Here is a 20,711-nt window from a genome sequence, read left to right on the forward strand (position 1 = left end):
CATAAGAGTTCCCACTGCAAACTGAGAGCTGGATTTATATTCTCTCACAACAGAGAAACTTCTTCACTTCAGAGAAATTCGTAGAGATTCCCCACACACCACAAAGAGCTGTCACTGAGTTAATTTGCCCCTCTTCTGCCTCATACCCCAACTTTTTTCATTCATTGATTCTTAGATTTAAGACCAAAAGGGACCATTTGGCGATGGAGGTTGGCACAACTGATTAAAAGAGCTTTAAACTAGAAACTTGGGAGAGATGTTCATGTAATCTCCACACCTGATTCTAACATTGAGAGGGAGGAAAATCAAATAAGAAAGGATACAGCAATGGAGAAAGGATCCGCAGTGTATAGGAGAATGGACATTAAGAGGAAGGATAGTGCTGATACCAGTCAGATAGGTGATACGGGAAGTAGAATAACTGTACCCAATCAGGCAAGGAATGTGGGCGAAGCCAAGCAGCAACAGTTAAGATGTTTGTACACCAATGCAAGGAGCCTGGGTGACAAAATGGAGGAACTAGAACTACTGGAGCTGGAAGTGAAACCAGGTATTATAGGGATAACAGAAACATGGTGGAATAATAGTCATGACTGGAGACCAGGTATTGATGGGTATGTGCTGTTCAGGAAAGACAGAAATAAAGGCAAAGGTGGTGGATCAGCATTATATATTAATGATGAGGTAGACTGTAAAGAAATTAGAAGTGATGGAATAGATAAGACTGAGTCTATTTTGGCCAAAATCACTTTGGGGAAGAAAGCTACCAGAGGTTCTCCCAGGTAATCTTGGAGTCTGCGGCAGACCACCAGGATCCGATATGGATAGAGACCTCTTTTGAATCTTTTTAATGAAACAAATACTACTGGGAATTGTGTGATCAAGGGAGACTTTGATTTCCCAGATATAGTTTGGAGGACAAGTGCTACAAAAAGTAATTTTCCCTCTGCTGATACTCACACCTTCTTGTCAACTATTGGAAATGGGCCACCTTGATTGCATTGGCCTTGTTGGCACTACAAATGTAATTCCCTCCGCCCCTCCCTGCCCCTTGGTATTCACCTCTTCTTGTCAACTATTGAGAATAGGTCACTTCCACCTTAATTGAATCGGCTCATTAGTACTGACCCCCCACTTGGTAAGGCAACTCCCATCTTTTCATGTGCTAGAATATATATTCTGCTTACTGTATTTTTCATTCCATGCACCAGATGAAGTGGGGTTTAGCCCACAAAAGCTTATGCCCAAATACGTTTGTTAGTCTCTAAGGTGTCACAAGGACTCCTCATTGTTTTTGCCAATACAGACTAACACGGTTACCGCTCTGAAACTAATAATAGTAGGGCCCAGATTTTCCTGGATGTGATTGCTGACAGATTTCTTCACCAAATAGTTGCTGAATCAACAAGAGGTGATGCCATTTGAGATTTGGTATTGGTGAGCAATGAGGACCTCATAGAAGAACTGGTTGTAGGGGACAACCTTGGTTCGAGTGATCATGAGCTAATTGAGTTTAAACTAAATGGAAGGATAAATAAAATTAGATCTGCAACTAGGGTGCCTTATTTCAATAGGGCTAACTTAAAAAAAATAAGGGATTTATTTGGGATGTGGACTGGCGCGAAGAACTTCAGGATCTGAATGGGAAGGAGGCTTGGAATTACTTTGTCGAAGTTGCAGAAGCTATCTGAAGTCGGCATCCCAAGCAAGGGGGAAAAAATTGTAGGGAAGGGTTCCAGCCCAGCCCAGATGAGCAAGTTTCTCAAACAGGTGATTAAAAGAAAGCAGAAAGCCTGCAAGGAATGGGAGATAGGATAGTTCAGCAAGGAAAGCTACCTCATGGAGGTCAGAAAATGTAGGGATAAAGTGAAAACTGCCAAAAGCCAAGCAGAATTGGACCTTGCAAAGGGAATTAAAACCAATACAGTAACTTCTCACTTAAAGTCGTCCCGGTTAACATTTTTTCGTTGTTACGTTGCTGATCAATTAGGGAACATGCTCATTTAAAGTTGTGCAATGTTCCCTTCTAACGTCATTTGGCAGCAGCCTGCTTTGTCCACTGCTTGCAGGAAGAGCAGCCCATTGCAGCTAGCTGGTGGGGGCTTGGAACCAGGGTGGACCGGCAGCCCCCCATCAGCTCCCTGCTCCCTTAAGTTCCCTGTGCAGCAGGTGCCCAGCAGACTAGCAATTGCTGGCATTCAGCTGTCCCTCCCCCAACTGCCATGTGCTGCTCCTGCCCTCTGTCTTGGAGCTGCACCCCGAGACTCCTGCTTGCTGTCCGGGGGGGGAGGGGAGGAAGAGGGGGGCTAATGTCATGGTGTCCCCCTCCCCCTTGCTCCTGCACCCCACTTACCCCATCTTCCAAAGAGCAGGGGGGACACACGACGTTGCTCAAGACAGAGGGAGCTTGCTGGCAGCAGCAGCTGCGGTCTCAGCACGCTGATCTAATTAACAAGGCAGTGTACTTAAAGGGGAAATGCACATCTCTCCCTCACACACACAGTGTGTGTCTCTGTCTGTGATGCTGTCTCCCTTCCGACCATTCCTGCTGCCTTGTAGACTGCGAGAGTTAACCCTTGAGGACTCAGCCAATTGCTAGTTCATCATTTAGCAGTAAGGCATTTCCTGGAAAATATCCCACCCTCTGACTCCTTCACCTCAACCAAGCTTCACAATCATCATCACTGTGTACCAATATTAAATTGCTTGTTTAAAACTTATACTGTGTGTGTGTGTATATATATATATATATATATATATATATATATATATATATATATATATATATATATATAATACAGTCTTTTGTCTGGTGAAAAAAAATTCCCTGGAACATAACCCCCGCATTTACATTCATTCTTATGGGGAAATTGGATTCACTTAACATCGTTTCGCTTAAATTCGCATTTTTCAAGAACATAACTACAACAATAAGTGAGGAGTCACTGTAGTAAAAGGTTCTATAGCCATATATATAAGAGGAAAACAAAGAAAGAAAAAGACCACTAAACACTGAGGATGGGGTTGAGATAAAAGATAATCTAGGCAAGGCCTAACACAGAAACAAATACTTTGCCTCAGTTTTTAATGAGGCTAATGAAGAGCTTAGGGGTAGTGGCAGGGTGGCTAATGGGAACGAGGATATGGAAGTAGAAATTACCACGTGCAAGGTGGATGCTAAACTCAAACAGCTTAATGGGACTAAATCATGGGCCCTGGATAATCTCCATCCAAGAATATTAAAGGAATTGGCACATTAAATTGCAAGCCAAATAGCAAGGATTTTAATGAATATGTAAACTTCGGGATCATATCCTAGGACTGGAGAATTGCAAATATAATAACTATATTTAAGAAAGAGGAAAAAAAAGTGAGCCAGGAAACTACACATCTGCTAATTTGACCTCAATTGTATGCAAGGACTTAGAACAAATTTTGAAAGAGAAAGTAGGTAAGGACATAGAGGTAAATGGTAATTGAGATAAAATACAACATGGTTTTACAATTGGTAGATTGTGATAGACCAATCTGATCTCTTTCTTTGCGAAGATAACAGATTTTCTAGACAAAGGAATTGTAGTAGATTTAATCTACCTGGATTTCAGTAAAGCATTTGATACAGTTCCACATGGGAAATTATTAGTTAAATTGGAAAAGATGGGGATTAATATGAGAATTGAAAGATGGATAAAGGAACTGGTTAAAGGGGAGACTATAATGGGTCATATTGAAAGGTGAACTTTCCAGCTGGAGGGAGGTTACTAGTGGAGTTCATCAGGGATCGGTTTTGGGACCAATCTTATTTAACATTTTTATTACTGACTTTGGCACAAAAAGTGGGAGTGTGCTAATAACATTTGTGGATGACACAAAGTTGGGAGGTATTTGCCAATACGGAGGAGCACCGGAATATCATACAAGAAGATCTGGATGACCTTGAAAAATGGAGTAATTGAAATGGGATGAAATTTAACCGTGCAAAGTGCAAGGTCATGCATTTAGCAACTAACAACAAGAATTTTTGCTATAAACTGGGGATGTATCAGTTGGAAGCGACTCAGGAGGAGAAAGACCTGGGTGTATTGGTTGATCACAGGATGACCATGAGCCGCTAATGTGATGCAGCCATGAAAAAGACTAATGCAGGCTTAGGATGCATCAGTTGAGGTATTTCCAGTAGAGAGAGGGAAATGGTAGTACCATTATACAAGGCACTTGTGAGACCTCATCAGGAATACTGTGTGCAATTCTGGTCTCCCATGTTTAAGAAAGATGAATTCAGACTGGAACAGGTGCAGAGATGGGCTACTAGGCTGATCTGAGGAATAGAGAACCTATCGTATGAGAGGAGACTCAAAGAGTTTTGCTTGTTTAGCCTAAACAAAAGAAAGCTGAGAGGAGATATAATTGCTCTCTATAAATACATCAGAGGGATAAATACCAGGGAGGGAGAGGGGTTATTTAAATTAAATATCCATGTGGACATAACAACAAATGGATATAAACTGGCCACCAACAAGTTTAGGCTTGAAATTAGGTGAAGGTTTCTAACCATCAGAGTGAAGTTCTGGAACAGCCTTCCAAGGGGGACAGTGGTAGCAAAAAACCTAACTAGCTTCAAGACTGAGCTTGATAAGTTTATGGAGGGGGATGGTATGATGAGATTGCCTACAATGGCATGGAGCCGATCTGCAGCAAATATCTCCAGTGGCTGGTGATGGGACACTAGATGGGGAGGGCTTTGAGTTACTACAGAGAATTATTTCACAGGTATCTGCCTGGTGGGTTTAGCCTACATGTTTAGGGTCTAACTGATTGCCATATTTGGGGTTGGGAAGGAATTTTTCCCCAGGTCAGATTGGCAGAGACCTTGGGGGGGTTTCTTCTTCCTCTGCGGCATGGGGCATAGGTCACTTGCAGGTTTAAACTAGTGTAAATGGTGGATTTTCTGTCACTTGAAGTCTTTAAACTATGATTTGAGGACTTCAGTAACTCAGCCAGAAGTTAGGGGTCTATTACAGGAGTGGGTGGGTGAGGTTCTGTGGCCTGCGATGTGCAGGAGGTCAGACTAGATCATCATGATGGGCCTTCTGACCTTAAAGTCTATTAGGCATTAGATCATCCAGTCTGAGCTCCTGCGTAACAATAATCACAGAATTCCCCAGCACTGAGCTGAATAACTTGTTTGGCTAAGACGTACCTTTCAGAAAGGCAGCCAGTCTTGATTTGAAGATATCAGTAGATGAGAATCCATCATTTCCCTTGGTAGTTTGTTCCAATGGATAGTCACACTCATTGGCAACAAACTGTGCCTTATTTCTCATTGAAATGTGTCTGGTTTTAGCTTCCAGTCATTGGTTCTAGCTGTGCCTTTCCCTGTTTGACAAAAAAGCCCTTTGATAACCAGTGTTATCTACCCAGGAAGGCCCTGCAGCATCGTGCTGGGAGCTGAAGTTGAGTCACTTGTCCACTGTAGGTTTCACAGTAGCAGCCGTGTTCATCTATATCCGCAAAAAGAACAGGAGTACTTGTGGCACCTTAAAGACTAGCAAATTTATTTGAGCATAAGCTTTCATGGACTACAGCCCACTTCATCAGATGCATCCTGCTTAACAATGTGATGGGGGCGAGGGTCAGACACACGAGCTTCCTCAGAGAAGGGCAGGAATGAGATTGTAGCATGTCAGTGCCTGCGATGAGGGAGTGACAATGACCAACAGCACAGATGGGAAAGTGACTGTGCCCAGGGCTGTGCCCAAGGCACAAATAAAACCACCCCTTAGAGCAGATGCATACTCAGATTCCTCTCATTCATATCCCATTAGCGACTAGTCCAGAAACACTGAAACTGCTTATAATGAATTACAAGCTATTGTTGATTAATGTTAACTAATAATTATTGACTATGAGTGACTTACTCAAGGTGGTACAGAGAGGCTGTGGCTGATCAGAGAAGAGACCCCCAGATCTTCTAAGTCACAGGCTGGTGCCTAGTACCCATCCTCTGGAAAAAAAATTAAGGTAGAGTAGTAAATGCTTGGGCAAAGTTTGTGACAGAGACACTTGTTTCCTAATCTGTAAGGAATCCTGTCTCCATTCAGTGAATTTCTAATGTACACCCTTTTTCTGTGGGGTGCTCAATACTGCCCAAGAAATGCTGAGGGCCCTCAAGCCCCACGGAAATCCAGGGAGGAGATACTCAGCAGTAGACATGAAGCATCTGAGGATTGGGCTGGGATGGTGCATAGGTATCTGCCCCCCAGAAAAGTCTGGAGCGGCAGCTGATAAGTAGTTGAGAAACTGAAGGCCACCGTCCCTGAGAAAACAATGATCTGTCAGGGAGAGAGAGATGGGGAGATCCAGCCAGCGATCAGGAGGGTGAGGGGAAGACAGACAGAGGGATGTGTAAGGGCAGAGATGATAGCTGGGTCTTCTTTCTGATTCATCAGTTTTTCTAGCTGTGAACCACAAAGAAACCGACTGTGAAGTCCTTACTCCGGCAGAGCTCCCAGTGTGTGAGGACACTATCCAAGGGGAGTGTCTCAGAGCAAGGGCTTCATTTGAGCAAGAACCTGAGGAATTGCCCCGAGGCTAGTGACACTTACCTTCAAACCTCCACATGAAGCAGCGAGCTCCCCATCGCCAGTGACAGGGTCTGGTATCAGTCAGCCTTCTTGACTCAGTTTGTGGGCAGACATCTGCCTGTGGGTGCTGGGATGGGCGTCTCTCACTGCCTGGGTTGATTGTTGGCATCACACAAACCCTTAATGTCTCCTGCTCTGGATTCTTGCAGGATTTATCAGGGAAAGCAGCCAGCCCCTGGCCCTTGCCGCTGCTGTTGGGATCCCCCTTGGGACTGCTGCCAGTGATCGTCTGGATTCCCTCCATAGGGGAATTGATGCTATGTTACCTGTTAAAACAGTGTAACAACACAAGAATGGCCACTCTGGGTCAGACTAATGGTCCATCTAGCCCAGTGTCCTGTGTCTGGCAGTGGCTGGTGTCAGATGCTTCAGAGGGAATGAACAGAACAGGGAAATTATCGAGTGATCCATCCCCTGTCATCCAATCCCAGCTTCTGACAGGCAGAGGTTTAGGGACACCCAGAGCATCTTGGCTAATAGCCATCAAAAGACCTATCCTCCATAAACTGATCTAATTATTTGTTGAACCCATTTATACTTTTGGCCTTCACAACATCCCCTGTCAATGAGTTCCACAGGCTGACTGTGCGTTGTGTGAAGAACAACTTCCGTATGTGTGTGTTAAACCTGCTGCCTATTAATTTCATTTGGTGACCCCTGGTTCTTGTTTTATGTGAAGGGATAAAAACACTTCCTTATTCACTTTCTCAACATCATTCATAGTTTTATAGACCTTTATCATATCTCCCTTTAGTCGTCTCTTTTCCATCTGAACAGTCCCGGTCTTTTTAATCTCTCCTCATATGGAAGCTGTTCCATACACCTGATCATTTTTGTTGCCCTTTTCTGTACCTTTTCCAGTTCTAATATATCTTTTTTGAGATAGTGCAACCCGAACTGCATTCAGTATTCAAGGTGTGGGCGTACCATAGATTTATATAGAGGCATTATGCTATTTACTGGCTTATTAGCTATCATTTTCCTAAAGGTTCCTAACATTGTTAGCTTTCTTGACTGCCGCTGCACATGGAGCAGATGTTTTCAGGGAACTATCCACAATGATTCCAAGATCTTTCTTCAGTGGTACCAGCTAATTTAGACCCCATCACTTTGTATGCATAATTGGGATTATGTTTTCCAATGTGCATTGCTTTGCATTTATCAATATTGAATTTCATCTGCCATTTTGTTGTCCAGTAACACAGTTTTGTGAGATCTCCTTTGTTACTCATCCTCTGTTTGTCCTTCCCTCACCTTCTCACTCCCTGTCTCTCTCTCTCTCTCTCTCTCTCTCTCTCTCTCTCTGAGAACTCATTGTTTTTTCAGGGACCTTGCCCTTCAATTTCTCATCTACTTATCAGCTGTTTCTCCAGACTTTTCTGAGGGCAGATTCCTATGCACCTTCCCAGCTTTGGACTTACCTTTCTTGAGTAATTTTCTCTCATCTGCAAATGTTGCCACTTCACTCTTTATCCCTTTTCCCAGATCATGTATGAATATGTTGAGCAACACTGGTTCCAGTACAGATCTTTGGGGGACCCCATAATTTACGTCTGTCCATTGTGAAAATTGACTTTTATTCCTACCTTTTGTTTCCTGTCTTTTTAACCAGTTACTGATTCATGAGAGGACCTTCCCTCTTATCCCCTCTCTGCTTGCTTTGTTTGAGAGCCTTTGGTGAGGGACCTTGTCAAAGCCTTTCGGACAGTCCAAGTACACTATATCCACTGGATTACCCTTGTCCACATGTTTGTTGACACCCCTGAAGAATTCTAATAAATTGGTGGGGCATGATTTCCCTTCTTCCCCCAACACGTTGTGTTCATCTATGTGTCTGATAATTCTGTTCTTGACTATAGTTTCAACCAATTTGCCTTGTACTGAAGTTAGGCTTCCCGGCCTGTAATTGCCAGGATTGCCTCTGAAGCCTTTTTTAAAAATTGGCGTTACATTAGCTACCCTCCATTCGTCTAGTACAGAGACTGATTTAAGTGCATACCACAGTTAGTAGTTCTGCAATTTCATATAAGTTCCTTCAGAATTCATGGGTGAATACCATCTGGTGCTGATGACTTAGTACTGTTTAATTTATCAATTTGTTCCAAAACCTCCTCTATTGACATCTCAATCTGGGACAGTTCCTCAGATTTGTCACCTAAAAAGAATAGCTTAGGTGTGGGAAGCTCCCTCACATCCTCTGCAGTAAAGACTGATGCAAAGAATTTGTTTAGCTTCTCCGAAATGGCTTTGTTTTCCTTGAGTGCTCCTTTCGCACCTTGATCGCCCAATGGCCCCACTGTCTGCTTGTCGGGCTTCCTGCTTCTGGTGTACTTAAAAAAATTGTTTTTAGTTTTTGTGTCCTTAGCTATTTGCTCTTCAAATTCTTTCTTAGCCTGCCTTACTCATGCTTGTATACTTGACTTGCCAGAGTTTATGCTCCTTTCTATTTTCCTCAGTAGTATTTGACTTCCAATTTTTAAAAGATATCTTTTTGTCTCTAACTGCCTTTTTTACTTTGCTGTTAGCCATTTTTCTGGTCCTCTTACTTTTTTTTGAGGAGTGTGTGTGTAAATTTAGTTTGAGTCTCTATTGTGGTGTTTTTAAATACTCTCCATGCAGTTTGCAGGCATTTCACCCTTGTGACTGTTCCTTTTAATTTCATTTAACTAGCCTCCTCATTTTTGTGTAGTTCTCATTTTGGGGGTTAAATGCTACTGTGGGGGTTTTCCCCTACAAGGATGTTTAAATTTAATTACATTATGGTCACTGTTACTGAGCAGTTCATCTATATTCACCCTCCTGGACCAGATCTAGTGCTCCACTTGGAAATTGCCTCTCCCTTGTGGGTTCCAGGACTAGCTGCTCCAAGAATTAGTCATTAATGGTGTCTAGAACTTTTATCTCTGCATCCCATCCTGAGGTGACATGTACCCAGTCCATATGGGGATAATTGAAATCCCTCATTATTATTGTGTTTTCCGCCTTTGTAGCCTCTCTAATCTTCCTGAGTATTTCACAGTCGCTGTCCTCATCCTGGTCAGGTAGTTGGTAGTATATTCCGAATGTTATGCTCTGCTATACTGCCTCAAAGCCGATGCAAAAGGCATCCTAATCCCAAAGGAAATCTCCCATTTTCCCACGTGCTGTTGCTGTCTGCGTGTGAAGAGCCCAAGTGAATGGGAAATATGTGTAAACCCCTTCAACGATATGTAACTCCTTCATACCCCTTTCCATCTGTGGACCTCAAAGCACATTGCAAAGGATTGCAAATATCATTATCCCCATTTCATAGACTAAAAAACTGAGGCACAGAGGAGGGAAGTGATTCCCAAATCGTCAAATAACTAAGCCTTGGCATAGCTAGGAAATAGCACTCCGACGTCCTCTGTCAAAATGCACTCTCCTGGACAGTGGACCACACACTCCGAGACCTGAGTCTATTAACTTAATATGGAGCAGCTGGCAAAGATGATGAGAACGAAAACCGGTAATCCAATGCTCTTCAGCCTTCCTCAGTGCTCACGTTCCACTGTTGTACCACAGAGTTGGTGTCACCACAGTTCTATAGATCTGCAGCTATGCAGAAAGCTACAGATGTCACTGAAAGGCCTGAAATGTGGCGGCACCTGCTGCCATACTAGTGTCCACATCATCTGAGCATCCTCCAGCCCTGTCTATGAAGCTGCCCAAGTATTTGAGCATTGCCACCTGCCTTATGTCCCGCCCAGACAGTTTAATACTGAGCTGCTTGTAATCTGGAGCTGGATGATAATGGCCTACGACTTCGTTTTATCCAGATTAATGACCAGATCAATGCATGCTGCCTCTTGTTCAACCAGATCAGCTGTCAGCTGCAGCAGCTCACCAACATGAGCCAACAAGACAACATCAACAGCATCTTTGAGATCTCCAAGAATCATGGTGGTCAGTTCAACACCCCTGACAGCTGCCTCCTCATATTTATCCATCAACCAGTCGATGCTGATATTGAAAAGTGATGGGGAGAGACTGCAACGTGGCCTAACTCCAGTGGAGATAGGAAACCCCATGCCATATACCAGCCATTGACTCAAACACAGCTTTCTGTTCCATTATAGAGCTTTCCAGGGACGCCAAGTCCCTGCCTCATCAGACCCCAGAAACTTACCTGATTCACTGAATCAAAGGGCTTATGGAAGTCTATAAAAAGTGCTGCGTATGGCTGATTAAATTCAGCCATCTTTTCATATGGATGTCTCAAAGGGTAAAGATCTGGTCAACGATGGAATGACCAGGTGTAAAGTTGTACTGAGGATCCCAATCTTTGCCATGAAGTGCATCCTTGATTTGAGACATTAACACAGAAGTGAAGACTTTGCTTGGGAATGACAGTAACATAATACCTCTATATCATTGCTATATTCAGCCTTATCATGCTTTTCGGACAGAGGCAGAATACGCCCTGTGATGCTGGCAGACCAAGTGCCAGCTCATGCCAAGGCCCGTAGGCCTCACTGAACACTGACAAATACACAGCTGGAAACCAGTCTGGCTCACCTGTGTGTCGGTATTGTTAAAATAGATATTAGATTTATAAAAAAATGTCTTTAGTGTTTAGACTTTATGGAATGCTTGTAAATTGCTGCCAGCATTAATCTCACTTATAATGTCTGTATCCCATTGTAAAAGGGTTTGCGCCGGGGCTCGACCCTTCAGGACAGGAGGGGAGCCACACCGACTCCCTACTGCACGAATTAAATAGTCCGTTAGCTCAGGGCTCAGCCCCTCTGGTCCAGGGGGCTGAGGAAACCACAGTCAAGAACCCAGGCCCTCTGAAACAGGGGCTGGGCAGGCAGGCAGTCACTAAGCTCAGGCCCTTGGATGCAGGGCTGAGCACAAACAGTCAATCTAGCTCAGGCCCTCGGTAGCAGGGGCTGAGCACAAGCCGTCAATAAGCTCCGGCCCTGGGAAGCAGGGCGGAGCACAAACCGTCAATCTAGCTCAGGCCCTCGGTAGCAGGGGCTGAGCACAAGCAGTCAATAAGCTCTGGCCCTTGGAGGCAGGGCGGAGCACAGATAGTCAATTTAGCTCAGGCCCTCTGGAGCAGGGGCTGAGCACAAGCAGTCAATAAGCTCTGGCCCTTGGAGGCAGGGCGGAGCACAAATAGTCACTTTAGCTCAGGTCCTCTGGAGCAGGGGCTGAGCACCAGCAGTCAATAAGCTCAGGCCCTCTGTAGCAGGGGCTGAGCACACACAGTCTATAAGCTCTGGCCCTTGGTCAGGGCGGAGCACAATAGTTAATTTAGCTCAGGCCCTCTGCAGCAGGGGCTGAGCACAAGCAGTCAATAAGCTCAGGCCTCTGTAGCAGGGGCTGAGCACACAGGCAGTTTAGGAGCTCTGGCCCTGGGTCAGGGCGGAGCACAAGCAGGCAATTGGCCTAGGCAGGAAAGGGGCTCAGGTTCCTACCTGCGTTGGGTGAGGGGGAAGCCTGCCACCCGTGTGTAGGGGTGGCAGGGGGGGACACAGGCCCACCCACTCCACTGTGTCCCAGCCCGGGGCCCTAGCAGCGATTAGTGTCGCTGCCGGTCAGTGGGGTATCCTGACCGAAACACACTGCCATGGGCTCATAGGCCTCTGTAGCCTGACTGGGGTCGGCTACCCCCGGGCTACTTCCATTTTCCCCCTCAGGGCCTACCTCGTCTGTGGCATCGGCTGCGGTCCAGTCCATCAGTGGGGACTCCTCTCGGCCGGGGCTTGGCGGCAGGTCTGGTAGCTCTGTAGGGAAATCCGGCCACTGATCCTCGGGCGGTTCCTCCGGATAACAACAGGGCGGGAAGGATTCTGGCGGGGCCTCCCCTTCAGGGTTGCTGTGGGGGAGTTCCACGGGCGCCTCCCAGCGACGGGAGCGGACGGGCTCCGGCGGCTCCTCTTCGTAATGGGCTCGGGGCAGCTCCGGCCAGCTAGGGCATCCACCTCGGGCTTCCGAGGTATCCTGGCGGGGAGCTCCCGACCGCACGTCTGCTCCCTGCGGTGGCCGGCGCCTGACTGAGCTCTGGCTGCTGGCCTTTATACTTCCTGTCCCGCCCCTTGACTTCCGGGGGGCGGGGACAGGTGGCGGTGGCTCCGCCCACTTGGGTGTTTGCGCCGGGGCTCCCTCTTCAGGACAGGAGGGGAGCCACACCGACTCACTACACCCATGTTTTAAGGTAATATTTAAGTGTTTGCTCTGACACTGGACCCCCCCTCCCCAGTCAGGAGAGAATCATTACCAAGTGTGAAATATTAGCTTGCCCCAGGAGTAGTTATCTCCAGTCCAACAAAAGCAAGCCCATAGACACCAGAAGAACCATTGTGGAACATCAGAGGACAAAAGACTGTGATGATTGTTCCTCCCAACACCCATGATGAGGCCTCATCCCATTAGCTTGAACTCTGGGAGAAGGGAATAAAAACTCCCTGACAAGAAGAAACTGTATGTCTGTGCTGCTTGGCCTTTGGGATAGCAAGATTTCTAAGCATAAGCAAGGGATTCCCAGCTGCTTAGCCAGGCTTAGCCCTAAAGGACACACAGAGCTTGCATATTACAGCAGCTTCTATCACCTTTTGAAACCTAAGGCTGTAACTCATTTGTATGTGTGATTACTCGCTTTAACCTTGTAAATAACTCCCTTGTTTGTTTTTTCTTAGCTAATAGATCCTTATATAGTTTACTATAGGATTGGCTACAAGCATCATCTTTGGTGTAAGATCTAAAGTGCAATTGACCTGGGGTAAGTGACCAGTCCTTTGGGACTGGGAATTACCTGAATATTGTGATTTTTGGTGTAAGGGGATGTGGAAGCAGGAAAGAAAGAGAGGGTTTAATTTTATTTTGTTAGAAACAGAGCAACAGTTATGCTAAGTCTTAGCCTAATATCGCGGGACCTGTAGAAGCAGGGCTCACGTCAGAAGTGAGTGGGAAAGCAGCAGCGCAAAGTCAGTGTGACCTAGCCTTGAGATAACGATGTTTTGAGAAGTGAAAGTGAGAAAATGCTGGATTAGACAGGATATAATATAAACAAAATGTAGATGTTTTCAATTAATGCATGCCACAAAAGAGTATAAATGCTTGTGTGATATTGCTTGTATTTTGGAGAAAATGAGGCAGAGATGCTCTCTGTCAGCTGTATTCTTCCCTTACAATTGCTTGAATAAAGCTGCCTCTGATTTTGTTGCTTCCAACTTGAGAATGAAGGCTCATTCTTCCACAGGGCCATCTATTTCCAAGGCAGGCTTACCTGGGTGGCAAGACAGACTGGAGTGCCCAAGGGGACTGTCTGTGACTCCATGTTAAGGCTGTTGTAGTTCTTGAGGAGTTCCCACTTGATACTTGGTTGGTGAAATCTAAGTCTAGAACTCATAGCCAATGTGGGGGTTGTTCCCTGCTTCTGAACAGTCTACCATGAGGTTGATACCCATGCTCTTCAGCCACTCCAGACAGCCTGACAGCCCTTCTTCCCCCACCATCGGGGATGGCATGAGTGAGCTCAGTGGTCTTGAAAAGCCTGTGCTGCCACAGTGCGACAATACTCTCCCCTGTCTTCAGCAACTCAGTGGCTGGAAAAGGGTGTGAAGTGGCCGTTACACTTTACAAGTGTGGTATTCTGTTGGGGGAGTATGATCAGTGTTTGAACATAGGGCCAGGGCAGGGAGCACATGTCCATTGCAGTGACAAGGCAGAGTGGGAATGTGTGGTGTGGGTATTTTGGGGTACCACACAAATAGGGCAGAGTTAAGGTTGTGTGGTCATTTATCTTCTCTCTGTATTTCCTGGTTCTCAGAAGTCAGAGTTTTGCTGAACTCAGCCTTTGGGAAGGGCCCGAGCTATCACCGGGCACCTTAACTCTGCGTTAACAAAGGTTTTTTGTGACATTTTATTTCCTAGTTTTTTAAACAGAAGGAGCAATGTTTGTTGGCAAGAGTTACTGGCCATTTAGATAACTGTCCTTCTCACCTAGGTTCGCAGTTGATGCACTACTGTGGCTCGGTAATAATCAAAAGTCCTAGCTTTTATATCATGCTTTTCATCAGCAGATCTCCAAGAGCTTGACATCATTATCCCCATTTTACAGATGGGAAACTGAGACACAGAGAGGTGACGTGACAGGCCAGTTGCAGAACTGGGAATAGTCCCAATCCAGTGGTTTCTCCATGGGCCACACAGTTGCTCTGTGATTCCGCAGTGCTCCTCCCCACTCCTCTGCATGTTTTGTTATAGTTTCCTTCTTGTCCTATCCTTGGTGCACGTGGAGAACAATGGATCATCATCCTCTGTCTAACAACCTGGTACGTCTCTGAAGACTGTTATCACGTCCCCCCTCACCCTTCTCTTCTCTAGACTAAACATGCCCAATTCTTTCTACCTTTCCTCACGGGTTAGGTTTTCCCTCTTGAAGTGTGGGGCCCAGAACTGGACACACTACTCCAGCTGAGGCCTCACCAGTGCCGAGTAGAGCAGAACAATTACCTCCCAGGTCTTACATACAAAACTCCTGTTAATTCATCCCGGAATGGACAATCTAGCCCAGACAGTCAGCAAAGAATAACTTCTATGGGCCAAATCCTAAGGAATTCATTCTTCTTTAACTCAGGCCATGTCTACACTACAAAATTAAGATGACCTAACTTACGTCGGCAGACAGCCGCCGCAGTAATTACATCGCTTGTGCGTGTCTGCACTTTGCTCCTTGTGTTGGCGGTGTGTGACCTCACCAGGAGCACTCGCACTGATTGAACTGCCAGTGTGAGGCATTGTGGGAAGGCTCCAGAAAGCCAGTAACAGTCGACATAAGCAACGCAGTGTCTACATTAACACTAACTACATCAACCTTGACTCTACGCCGCTCGTGGAGGTGGGGTTATTAAGTCGGCGTAGTGGGGCAGTTACATTGGTGGGAGTGAAATTTAAGTGTAAACGCTTCCATAGTTAGGTCAATGTAAGCTGCCTTGCGTTGACCTAACTCTGTAGAGTAGACCAGGCCTCAGTAGTCAATGGCCTTGATGTTTACACTGTCATAACAAGCACCATAGCATTGAATTCCCTCCTGAGGGCACTTTCAAAGGGATCATTAGCAGCAGCCTCAGCGGAGATCCCAACAGCTGCCTGAGCCAGCGTGAGGCTGCTTTCTCCTATAAACCCTAGAAGGCTCCAGAGCAGGAGGCATGGAGGTCCCTTGTAATATACACGGGTGTGTGCATCAAGCAAGAAATCAAGAGCCAGCCTAGTGCAGCAGTAGAAGGTAGGTGTCTTTGCAGAGCGAATAAGGGCTTGTCCATATGGGGCGGTGGTGCACAACAGCGGGGTGTTAATTCTAAAGTGCCCCAATGTGTTGTGCACAAAGGAACTTTCAGTGGGCGCCAGCAAGAGTCTACATGAGCCAGTTTGCATGCCAGATGTTGGTGCCCTTTAGAAATCCCATTTCTCTTGTGTGCACTACCCCACCCGGTAGACAAGCTCTGAGAGCAGGAGACACGGAGGGGAGCAGCATGGAAGTGGAAACCAGATCCCCACACCCACTCAGCATCGACACAGAGATTGCCGCTTCTTGCTGAGGATTAAAGGTAAATCTGAATCTTCCTGGGGTTTGTCCACACAGGGAGTCAGTGCATGGCAAGCTGGGGTGGAAATCTACAGTGCTGTAGGTTGCTGTGCAGTAAGGGGCCATGTGGACCCTGCTATCAAGCACTAAAAGTCCCCTAGTGGATTTTGCCCTAGTGCTGTTTGAAATGGGCGTAGGTCAATGTGCACTAGGGAATGTTTAGTGCACTGGAACAGGGTCCACACAGCATGTTAGTACGTGGCAGGCTAGTGCGCTGTAGATTCACACCCCAGCTTGCCACGATCTAACTCTCCGTTTAGACAAGCCCTTAGTCAGATCCTGGGGATCTCATGGAGGGAGGAAATGGTGCGGTAGTGGGAAGGAACACAGCTGGAGCTGTCTCTCAGGAGCACACTGTGGCTGTGCATATCCTGCTCCCTCTCACTTCATACTCTGCCCTTGATATGTCTCATCCCTTCCCCTAACAGGGCTGAACTGCGACACTGCAGAGCGTGGCTGGGAGCATTGAGTTCCAGCTGTTTTGTTGCACCCGGGATGCTGCACAAAATCCAGGCCCAGACACTCTCACTCTTCAGCTGGGCTGCAGAGTGCAGCTGGGGTAGAGTGTGTCTCAGGGTGCCAAGGAGGGGAGGAAAGGGAGAGGGGTCTGCTCGGGGCATTCCCTTTGTGCACGGGGCAGGACATTGAGCAGAGGGAGTTTCCCAGCTGTGCTGCTAGTCAGTGTCGTGCTCTCAGTGTCTCAGGCATTAGCATGAGGAGAGCATGCTCACACCCTGCTCTGCTGGCGCTGACAGGCAGGCTCCTGAGCTGCACCTGCTGTCTCAGAGCTGGGGAAGAGAGCGTCTCTTCTTTCCCATTTATTGCATGGGGCTGGGAACGGAGCAGAGGGTGAGAAGAGAAACAGATGCATGGATGGGCAGAGTTTAATGGGGCTGGGAATTTCAGGGGAGTCAGGTGACCAAATCCCCTTGATTTTTCAAGTGTCTAATTTCTTTAGGTCCCTTTGAATATCCCAGCCTCAGAAAAGACTCAGGGAGTTTAATTTAAAGAGGAGATGAACAAGGTGGGACATGCGAGAGGTTAAGGATTAATGAACGGGACAGAGAAACTCCATCAGGTGACCTACATATCAAGAGTGACCCAATCAATTTAACAGACAACACCTTTAGCACTCAGACATGAAACAATTTTCTTTTTACACAATGTGTATTTGTCTCCTGGAACTCACTGTCATAAGAGATCATTGAGTAATTCAGGAAACTGAATAATGTGGCGAGCTATAGCTCTGGATAGATTTGGGTAGGGGGCTAACCTGGGATGTTGGACACGTGGGGTCAATTCTCTGCTCTCCAGCAGGCTCTCTCGGGGCCTTCAGGGGAATTACTTAGGGCCAGATATTTAAAGGTGTTGAGGCACCAAATGATGTAGATGGGCACCAAGTGGAATGCTGAAAAGCATCTAAGCAGGTTAAGCATCTAACTCCCTTTGGTTTCAATGGGAGTTAGGCACTGAGCCTGATCAAGGACTTTGTAAATTCCCACTGGGCACTGATCTGCATTTTTAGGCACTAAGTACCTTATCAAACCTGGCCCTCTGGGCCTCAGTTCTCCATCTGTACAATAGGCACAGAAACCTTTTCCAATCTCACTGTGGCATTGTGAGGATAAATACATTAAGGACTGTGAGGTGTTCATATACTACAATTTTGCTTGGTCTGTAACCAACACACTTCCATTGTTCTGGGTATATGGGAATTTTCACTGAGTGAAGGCTGATTAAGGACCTTAGACCATGCGGTGTGCTACTAGGAAAACAATTGAACTACAAAAGCTCTATCTGTCTGTCTGTCTGTCTGTCTACTCAGAATTTACAGCTCCTGGTTTTGACCTCTCCTGGGCAGCTGTAAAATGGAAGGATCTCTGGTAGAAGTTAATATTGCAAAAAAACAGTTTGGGAGATCAGAATTACACCGCATAGATTTATTCATGTGAGGAAAGGCTGTGAGATCGTTATTGTTAAAGCCATTCCTTTACTCTCTCTTAGCTCCGTTGACCATTTTTAGTGTGGGCTAAAACTTCCCAGTGGCTAGCATCCTTTGAGGAACAGCAGATCCTTTGTGGCTCTGCATAGCTTGAATTACGGTCCTGATTCAGCAAAGCCCTCAGGCTCAGATTTTTAAAGCTATTTAGGGGTTGCTGAGCTCAGTGTTGCAACAACGCCTAACTGATTCAGGAGCCTAAATTCCATTTTCAAAAGGGATTTAGGCATGGAGGAGTCTAAATCCCATTGGCTGTCAATAGAATGTAGACTCCTCAGTGCCTAAATCTGGGAAAATGTGATTTAGGCTTGGGCATTGCGATGCTGAGTCCAAAGCTAAATAGCTTTAAAAATCTGGCCTCAAGGCACCTTGGTTGCCTAAGTACTTTTGAAAATCCCACTAGGCACCTATCTGCAACTTTGGGTGCCTAAATGCCTCTGGATACCTGTTCTTCTGCACTTGCTTAAGCTGATGGGATGTTTGTGCCTTTGAAAGTCCCGTCTCTGAGTTTTAGTATTTTTATTTGTACCTAGATGCACCTCATAGAGAAAGCAGAAGAGGACAATCGAACGGTCATCACAGAATTCATCCTCCTGGGATTCGGGAATCTCCCTGAACTGCAGATCCTTCTCTTCCTGGTTTTCCTAGTGATCTACATTGTGACCATGTCCGGGAACATCCTCATCATAGTGCTAGTTGTCGCTGATCAGCACCTTCACACCCCCATGTACTACTTTCTGGGGAACTTGTCTTGCTTGGAGACTTGCTACACCTTGACCATCCTGCCAAGGATGCTGGCTAGTCTCCTGACTGGAGACAGAACCATTTCTGTCAGTGGCTGTTTTGCACAGTTTTATTGCTTTGGTTGTTTGGTAACTACAGAATGCTATCTCCTAGCAGCGATGTCTTATGATCGGTATTTAGCAATATGCAAACCCCTGCATTATGCAGCCCTGATGAATGGCAGGTTGTGCCTCCAGCTAGCAGCGGGGTCTTGGATAAGCGGATTTCTAACATGTGTAATAACGATGTGCTTTATGTTGCAATTAACATTCTGTGGCCCCAATGAAATTGACCATTTCTTTTGTGATTTTTCTCCCATGCTAAAACTCTCCTGCAGTGACACCAGCATGATCACACTGGTTAGTTTCATACTTGCCTCCATAAACACGCCTTGCCCATTTCTATTAACTGTGACATCCTATGTTTGTATCATTGCTACTATCCTGAGAATCCCTTCCACCACCGGGAGGCAAAAGGCCTTTTCCACCTGCTCCTCTCACCTCATTGTGGTTACAGTTTTCTATGGGACCCTAATGACTGTGTATCTGCTACCAAAAACCAATACACTGAAAGCCCTGAACAAAGTATTCTCTGTCTTCTACACAGTCCTGACTCCCATGCTCAACCCCCTCATCTACAGCCTGCGGAACAAAGAGGTGAAGGAGGCCCTGAGAAAAGTCATCAGTTAATATATGTTGCTCAAATGAATTCAGATGGAGTCACTGATCTGTGAAGGAATCTATCTGGCTTAATGAGCAAGAAAGTTTACATCTAGTACGGCCCTATCTCATGCCAATGGGAACTGCTTTGGGAAATGTGAGAACATACTACGTTTTGGGTTGATGACATTCCCATTCATGGATAAAGCTGATACTTGCTACTGCCTTAATTGGAAACCTGACTGTCTTGCGCTCTACACTCCACATGGTGACATTTGAGATTTCAGTTACGTGTTTCATTTATTTCTCTGTTCTCTCTGATTTGGGAAAATGCCACATTCTACTTGGCACTGGCCTCAGATCCCTCTGGGTGGAATTAGTTGGTTCAAATATTTTCTCTCTCCTTGAACTCCTGGATTCCCAAAAGCTCCACATGTTTATATCTGGGAAGATTGTACTGTGTGTCATCTTGCAATGGGTAGAAGGAGTGTAAGTGTGTGCCTATACTGTAAAGTAAGCCTAGGGTCTGTGGGACTTGAACCCATAGGCTCAGTGAGTGTAAACCTAGGCTTGAGTGTCCACACTGAATATTAAGTCTTGGTTTAGAATTTCTGGACCCGGGCCTCACACCAGTGCTCAGGCATCTACGCTGCACTACGCAGACCTAAGTCAAACCAGGTTGTGCCAAGTCTTCAGCTGGCTAACGAGAGAGCCTCTCCCCCCAGGATACTTGAAAGAAACTGGAACAAAGGACAGTGACTGCAAGGGGCGTGAGTGATTGCTGGACCCAGGCTAAAAGGAGATTAGTCTGTAAAAGGGAGCATTCTGGAACTGGTGAGGATCTTATCTCTATTCAGTTTGATTAGACATAGATTTGCGTGTTTTATTTTATTTTGCTTGGTGACTTACTTTGTTCTGTCTGTTACTACTTGAAACCACTTAAATCCTACTTTCTGTATTTAATAAAATCACTTTTTACTTATTAATTAACTCAGAGTATGTATTAATAC

General features: G+C 45.8%; 1 protein-coding gene across 1 annotated transcript; it reads left to right on the forward strand.

Annotated features, from left to right (window-relative positions):
* The first annotated feature begins 18,792 nt into the window (after nt 1–18,792).
* Nucleotides 18,793–19,731, forward strand: LOC135888192 (olfactory receptor 10A7-like). Its single transcript, XM_065416006.1, has one exon. The coding sequence runs from the start codon at nt 18,793–18,795 to the stop codon at nt 19,729–19,731; it is 939 nt and encodes a 312-aa protein (XP_065272078.1).
* Nucleotides 19,732–20,711: the final 980 nt, after the last annotated feature.

This window comes from Emys orbicularis, chromosome 13 (genome assembly GCF_028017835.1).
Source record: "Emys orbicularis isolate rEmyOrb1 chromosome 13, rEmyOrb1.hap1, whole genome shotgun sequence".
NCBI lineage: Eukaryota > Metazoa > Chordata > Testudines > Emydidae > Emys > Emys orbicularis.